The 8376-nt window shown below is 30.7% G+C and overlaps 1 protein-coding gene across 1 annotated transcript; it reads left to right on the top strand.

Annotated features, from left to right (window-relative positions):
* Positions 1-3088: 3088 nt before the first annotated feature.
* Positions 3089-4329, top strand: LOC125850662 (uncharacterized). Its single transcript, XM_049530514.1, has one exon. It carries the CDS (start codon positions 3250-3252, stop codon positions 4327-4329), a length of 1080 nt encoding a protein of 359 aa, XP_049386471.1. The 5' UTR covers positions 3089-3249.
* Positions 4330-8376: the final 4047 nt, after the last annotated feature.

The raw sequence follows: 8376 nt of genomic DNA, 5'->3' as shown, positions 1-8376 counted from the left end.
AGAAACTAACAAAGAAAGTGACTCAACCTATAGAAGATGTGTGATTTTCTTTCAGAAGAAAAGACGAGCTTCAATAAAATTGAAATGATCAATCCCCGAGTCAGAAATGATTTGATTGTGTAGATGCAGAATATTTATTTGATCTGCATAAAGCTCGATCGCAAATGGACTATTATTTACATATGGAGACACAACGATATCTTAGAAATTCAAAGAATCACATTAGTAACCACTTCCTTAAATCATGCAGCAATAATATTGATCTACGAATAAAGTCGAGAGTGTGTTTGGTTGGAACCATGATCTATCATATTCAGAAAATATGTGATTTTCTTTTGAAAAGGATATTACAACCACCATATATGAAAATGACATATAGCTCAATTGAAGGGAGTATACAATCAAAGGAGATCGGACAAAGTATATTTCACCAAAAGTCTTTTTCACACATGATCTTCAGCAAAATGGTGAGATAGACGTTCAAAGATCCATTCAAGTGATAATCTTGTAAACTTATTCACTAAAGATTGCCAACATCAATATTTGAGAAGTTGTGATACCAGATTGGAATGCATTGTTTTCGAGATATCAAGTAAAGTTTTTATCAGGGGGAGAAAAATACGCGTTGTACTCTTTTCCTTAACCATGGTTTTATCCCAATTGGGTTTTCCTGGTAAGATTTTTAACGAGGCAACATTAAAGCGTATTAAAAGATATGTGTACTCTTTTTCCTTCACTAAGATTTTTTCCCACGGGGTTTTTTCCTAGTAAAGTTTTAACGAAGCATATTATCTATGAACATCCAAGGGGGAGTGTTATAAAATAATATATTGTGGATGTCCACTACATCAAGAATTTACTCCATTACTTTCCTCCATTATGTAGATAACCATAACCTCCACCTTTATAACCATTATTCTTGTAACATTTCACTTCCATAACCTCCCCCATTATATTCATGTTAGTGTCATGTTTATGACTAACATTTTGTATGCCTCTATGTTACACTATAAATAGAGGCATAAGGGTTCATATTGTATAGACTTGAAGATTTAGTGTACACTTGAAAGAAAGAAAGTTATCTCATATTGTTCCTCTCGTCTTATATTCTTCTTGTCTTCATCTTTATATTATTCTTTTGTTCTTAAGTTTTATAACGGTCTAATGAATATAGTACTAAGAAATCTCTGTCCTATCAATTTGAAGCACAATTAGCTTAAAATTATTTATGATTATGTCTTTTCTATGACAATCGCTTTATATATTTATATATTTTAGAAAAATCACTATAACCTGAAAAGTGATTACATAATATATATATATATATATATATATATATATATATATAATTACAGTAATATATAATAAATAATACTAATTTATAGCAAAAACACTTTAAAACAATAAAAATCAAAATTAGCACATACGTTCGATCGGAACTAACGTTTATATGTTCAGGTATTAACCTCAAATTATAAGACGTACGTCCTATTAATCTATACTTCAAAACTTTTTTTGATATGCCCCACCATAAAATACCTTTAAAAACACTACTTTATAGTAAATCTTTCTTCATAAGATATTTATGGATACTCAAAACTTATTAATACTAATTTCTCTTTCATTTTTCTTTTAATTTTAAAATATTAAAATTTCCAACTCTTAGATTTTTCGTCTTTATGTTTTTATTTTATTGGGTGGGTTGATTGTTGCCGTCTTCAAGTTCTTTGGTGTTTGAAAATATTGAAAAAGACAAAATAGTTGAAAATGAGATGATATCACGACAAGTGAAAATTTTGACACCATAAAAAAATGTGAAGAAAATTGAGATATATGGAATCATCTGTTCTACTTTTTCTTTTCTTTTCAAAAACTAAAAAATAAAAGCATAATTTTGAGATACCATTTTTCTAGATTCATGATAAGATTTGCGTGAAAATGAGATCACAAGTTTCTACCTATTCCCCTAATCTGTCCACATTTTTAGTATTCGATTCCTCCATTTGTGTTTTTTCGTGATTTTTTTTAGTTGATATTTAGCATTTATATTAAAACTTGATTAAATGTAAATTCATATTTTATATAATTTATTTTTGGACAGAAATCACATACACTTGAAGGCTAATTACATTTGATCTCGAAAGTTTTTTCAAGTTACATAAATTCCTTATTTTCTAGCGCTCACGTATACATTCTTTTGTTGTTGAATACGTTACAAACTATACATTACATAAGATTTATTGTGTCGGATACATTCCTCTGTTGTCAGATACATAGTTTCTACTCTGTTATTAAATACACTGGTCGACATATATATAGTCTTTCATATTAATAATTGTGGGTGTATGTATCGGATACTAAAATATAATGAAATTTGTCATAATTATATATCAGATACATAATTATGAACCTGGTTCATAGTGAGAGGAATGTATCCGAGATTAAAAGGAAAAAAAAAAAAAGGGAGTTTTTATAGTTTTTGAAAAATGATAAAAAAAAATTAGAAATTATAATATATTTATGTACATTTTTTCTTGAAATCTCAATCCACATCGCTAACTTCAACTTAGTCAATGTTAATGTACAAGATTTTCAACAACATCAATTGTCACGGACCATTTTCTCTTCACCAATTTTTTCTATAGCACTCATCAACGACTTCTTCTTCCCTACTAACCAAAATATACGATCAAATTTTTTTAATAAATTGTCATTATGTAGATATCTTTAATTATATTTTAGATGATATGATACTCAAACCTTTTTAGTGAATAAGAGGAAATAAAAAAAGGAAATTACAAAATGGTGAAAGTGAAAATTTAGATAGTACTATGTTAAAACTACTTGAATCAATTATTTAAAATATATTGATAAAATCATTAGATATTTATTAAATAAAAAAATATTTAAATTTTTTTGAAACGAATTAAAAAAATACATCACATAAATTAAAATAAATAAAAGATATTATTATTATATGAACGAATCTATCAAAAATAAGTTTTTAACTGCACAAGATAAGAATAAGACAGCATATACATATCTTTTCATAAACTTTTGGAGTGTTGTTATTATTGTTTGACCAAAATGGTGAATCAATTTATTTTTAGGATTAGTGAAATCATCTCCATCCCACCAAATTCTCCATTATTTACTCTAACTTCTTCCTACTATAATCTGTCACTTTTTTTCATTAGAAATCAAATCCTTTATAAATTCATATATCCAAAGAACACTTTCTATTAGTTCATGCTCTGTTTTGGCTCATTAGCCATGGCAGCAACACTTGCAGAAACATTGAGCCCCATCAAAATCTACAATCCAAAACCAACAAAAGTTTGCTTTTCATATGCAGCCTACGCTAAAAATGTCATACAACACCTCAAATCATCCAATCTAATCGTTGAAAAAGGACTTTCCGACGTTGAATTTTCCACCATTGAATCTAATTTCAGTTTTACTTTCCCACCTGATCTCCGTTCTATTCTTCAAGAAGGTCTACCCATTGGCCCTGGATTTCCCAATTGGCGATGCTCATCTCAACAGCAATTAGAGATCATCAAGAATTTGCCCATTTTGAGTTTGTGTAAACAAGTGAAGAAACGCAATTTTTGGGTTGAATTTTGGGGGAATAGGCCAATTGATAATGATCAAGCTGTGGATACGGCAAATGGGTTCTTAAAAAATGCCCCTGTTCTCGTTCCGATTTATCAGCATTTTTATATTCCGTGTACGCCCTGTTTGGCTGGGAATCCTGTGTTTTACGTTCACGATGGACAGGTCAAATTATGGTGTTTTGATATCTCTGGGTTTTTTCAACAAGTAGAATTTCAGAGAAACGAGATGATTCTAAGAAGACCCAGTTTGTTTAACTTGCTGAATGCACCGTCATGGGCGGCGACGGAAGCGAGGAAGATTGACTTCTGGACGAAAATGGCGGAGATGGGTCAAATGGCAGCGGCAGTTGGCGGTGGAAAGCACCGGCGGTGGTGGAGTGAGGATCTAGAAGGGTATTTAGAGGATGTGTTTTTGAGGTTGACGGAAGCAGGATGGAAAGAAGAGGATGTCAGAGAGATGATGATGATGAATGATTCTGGCGACGGTGATTCCGGTGACCGGAGTAGATGCAGCGATGCCGGCGTATTTGACAACAAGAAAGAGGTGGAATCGCACGTGAGTTTGTTATCGAAGAGGTTATTACGTGCGGGGTGGAGTACGGAAGATGTGGTGGACACTCTAGGATCTTCTGAGGAAATTTTTATGGAAGAAGATTCTTGCATTGATTTTTATCACAAAAAGGATATTTGCGTTAATCAAATATTAGTATAGGAATTGTAGTATACTTTTCATTTTTACTACCGTATACAATTTAGTTGAATTAATATCAAATGATAGAAAAGTACTTTTCAGATCAATCTTGTCTATATTTCTTTTTTGATCTTGAAATTTTTTAGTTCAACTTGTATAGAATTTATTAAATGTAAATTTATTAGTGGGGTTTATAGGGATGATTCGTAATTCTACGAGTGAACTTTGATGAAAGTAGATAAATTATTTTTTATAAGTTTTTCAAAAAAACTCAATATCAATAACATTTGTTATAGATGACTTGTAATAGTAAAATTTGGTCTAGATTATTTTTGATAAATTCTTTAAAATCCTCCGATATCGATGACTTATAATTCTATAAATGGAATCTTGTGAAGATTGTTAGATAGATGGATTAAAAAAAGTCTTCAATATCAATAATGCTCAAATATAAAATCTCCAATGTGCCTCACCTTACTCTTTTCACAAATATTTGGACAGACTTTATGGGTAAAAATATTGAAAACAAAATAAATTTATAACAAGATAAGTATAATGCTTGTTAATTTATTATTACTCCTGCATCATATCCTTAAAACGTGATAATGATAAGAATGAAATGCGTATGTATCGGAGGACTAATCCACATGCAAACCTTGGTAACCATTTTAATTGATTTAATCTTTATTTGGTTGACTTTCTTCTATTTATATCCTAATTGTTCGTTCCACTTGAATGAAAAAAGTGATAAAACTTAACTTATTGCACTCATAGTCGTCTAATTAGCATCGAAAGGATTATTGTGTATTGTATCCGTGTATATAAAATCTAATTCTAATTAAAAACGCGTGAATTAGTATCTAATTGTATATGTATGTGTTTATAAAGCAAAAGCTAGATGAATATATCTATATGTGGCTAATTCCACGTGTAGTTGGCCAGTGGGTATATGTTTTCAAATTGTATACGTACAATCAGCCAAACTATATAAGCAAAGTATATATTATATATGAGGTGTATGTTGGTAAGGAATCCAACACTTAATGTGTATATTATATGTATGTTATACGTGTACAAGTATTTGATCTTATATAAGATCATACACATAAAACATTACAATTTTCATAGATATGACATGCAACTGTACATAGAGAATAGAAATTGAAGAAGGCCAACAGGAATCCAACATAGAAAGAAACTTATAACTTTGTGAACAATTGATTGCCCATATATAATTTCTAAAAGCTTTGTGAATTTTGGAAAATATTTTTGTGGAAACCTTGAAAAAATGATAATCTTTAAGCGGCCAATTGAAACGTCACGTGATGATGGCAAATGAGGTGGAGGTGGAGCAATAACAATTGAGATTTGTGTATACACAAACACGCACATATATAATAATATATACTATAAAATTATACAATCTCATTATATTTTACAATTATTTAAAAATGCAAGTATAAAAAGAAGATTCGTAAATAGCCACTATAATAAACTTAATTATGCTCCATAACTATAGTTTGCATATTTACGGGTTGTAGCTACAATTTAAGCTGCCTCTCTTGTATAATTCGTGGATTTGTATAATTCGCAAGTTTGTATAATTCACAGGTACATTTGTATAATTCAGTTATTTTTGTATAAACTCAAAATAACGAATTTATACAATTACAAACATCAGAACTGTAAACAGTTATACAAATTATATTATACAAATTTTGAATTATACAAAAGTTATACAACTTATATTATACAAATTTCGAATTATACAAACATGAGAATTATACAAAACTAAAAAGTTGAGCCGCGTAATTACAACTAAAAGTAGGTCGCGAATTGTAATTAAGGCAAATTATAGCTATGTTAAATAATTAACTAGTATATATTTGCTTATACACGTAATTTTCCCTATACAAGTGTAAAATAAGTACATTATAGATAATTTTACATTGTGTGTGAAGTTAGGGGCCGTTTGGTTACTGGTTAGAGTTATGCAGGTAATAGTAATGTAGGTATAAGTTATGCAGGTATTAGTTATGTAGGTATTAGTTATGCGGATATTGGTTATGTATTTATTAGTTATGCAGGTATTGATTATGTAGGTATTAATTATACAAATATTAGTTATGTAGGTATTATTTATGTAGGATTTAGTTATGTAGAAATTATAATACATAAATTATTACTTATTGATTGTTTAATTTATTATAAATTAATATTTTTTTTAAAATAGAAAATTATAAAGCTTGTATCCAAGATAAAATGCAACAGACCCTTGTGGGGTTGGGGGGGGGGGGAGAAAATCTATAGTGTGATGCGCTGTAGAAATCTATAATATGATGCGCACAAATAATAAAATCGAACAGTTCGGGTCGGAGTCGGGGGCAAACAGTTTTGGGTTTGTTTGTGTGTGTGTGGGTGGGGGGGGGGGGGCAGTTCTGGTCGGGGTGGGAGGCAAACAGATTTGGGTTTGTTTGTGTGTGTGGGTGGGTGGGGGGGATCACGAAACTAAAAAAATTTGAGTAAGGCCAGTCCTTTTTAAAAAAAAATAAAAATTACTCATTAATCTTGTGAATTAATATTAATATACATTATTATTTAGAAATAAATAATTAAGTAAACAAATTAAGGGTAAATATGTAATTTTATTATTTTAATCCATGTATAACTAATACCCTCATAACTTATTCCATCTTCTACCCAGCATAAAATTATACATAGATTTCCTCATAAGTTATGTGAGTATTAGCTATGTAGAATTACAAAAATGCAACCAAACACCACATAAATCAATACATGAATAATTTTTATACAATATTTGGAGACACACCAACCAAACATTGTATAAAATTTATACATAAATAATTTTGATTCTATTTACAAATCAAACATGGTATAAAATTAATACATGAATAACCAAATTATTCATGTATTAACTTTGCCCTTATTCTGTAACCAAACGGCCCCTTAGGGTGAAGGGTGATGAGACCCGATAGCCATTTTTGTTTGGGGGCCCAACAGTCCAAATGGAAGGTATACACTACTGTAATAAGACAATGACAAATAACAAAAAGTCTCTAATTAAAGCCAAATTTTCCATTTGTAGGGTCATTAATAATTGTTCCCTGAAATATTCTTTATTAATTTTTGGGAAAAGGGACGGATTTACTCCCGAACTTTAATAAATGGTACGTGTATGCCCTCCGTTATACTTTGCGTTCACATAAGCCTCTGCCGTCCAATTATAGGTACACACCCCTCTCACTAACGGACCCCTAATTTCTTACATGTGTCTTAATCCTACTGAACTACCCGTTTGACCCTTTTTTTAACCCATAACCAAACTATCCGCCCCATAACCCAATACCCACCCAATTTCCTCTAAAAGGAATCCTAATTAAAACACCCAAATTAACACACCAAAATTAACCCACCACACTTCTAAAATCTCAGATGATGAGACAGTGAAGTATGCCTATCTAACCAATATCAGAAGAAGAGTGAAGCCACCATTGCCAACAGGTTACTGGGACAATGGGTGTGTGCAAATATACGTTCAGCTCCTCGCAAAGGACCTCATCAATGAACCTATCTGGAAAGCAGCAGACGTGATAAAGAAGAGCAAGGACATCATCACAGGTGACTATGTTCGTTCGTTCATTGATTTTCAGGAGCTGCATTATGATGAAGGGATCACATCAGGGAATAGAGTGAGTGCATTTANACAATCAGCCAAACTATATAAGCAAAGTATATATTATATATGAGGTGTATGTTGGTAAGGAATCCAACACTTAATGTGTATATTATATGTATGTTATACGTGTACAAGTATTTGATCTTATATAAGATCATACACATAAAACATTACAATTTTCATAGATATGACATGCAACTGTACATAGAGAATAGAAATTGAAGAAGGCCAACAGGAATCCAACATAGAAAGAAACTTATAACTTTGTGAACAATTGATTGCCCATATATAATTTCTAAAAGCTTTGTGAATTTTGGAAAATATTTTTGTGGAAACCTTGAAAAAATGATAATCTTTAAGCGGCCAATTGA

The sequence above is a fragment of the Solanum stenotomum genome, unplaced genomic scaffold (assembly GCF_019186545.1).
Source record: "Solanum stenotomum isolate F172 unplaced genomic scaffold, ASM1918654v1 scaffold18451, whole genome shotgun sequence".
Classification (NCBI taxonomy): Eukaryota; Viridiplantae; Streptophyta; class Magnoliopsida; order Solanales; family Solanaceae; genus Solanum; species Solanum stenotomum.
This window is presented reverse-complemented; position numbering and strand designations above follow the sequence as displayed.

What these genes read in the sequence shown, in the direction of transcription:
- LOC125850662 (XM_049530514.1), top strand. Translation starts at nt 3,250, where the DNA reads ATGCTCTGTTTTGGCTCATTAGCCATGGCAGCAACACTTGCAGAAACA.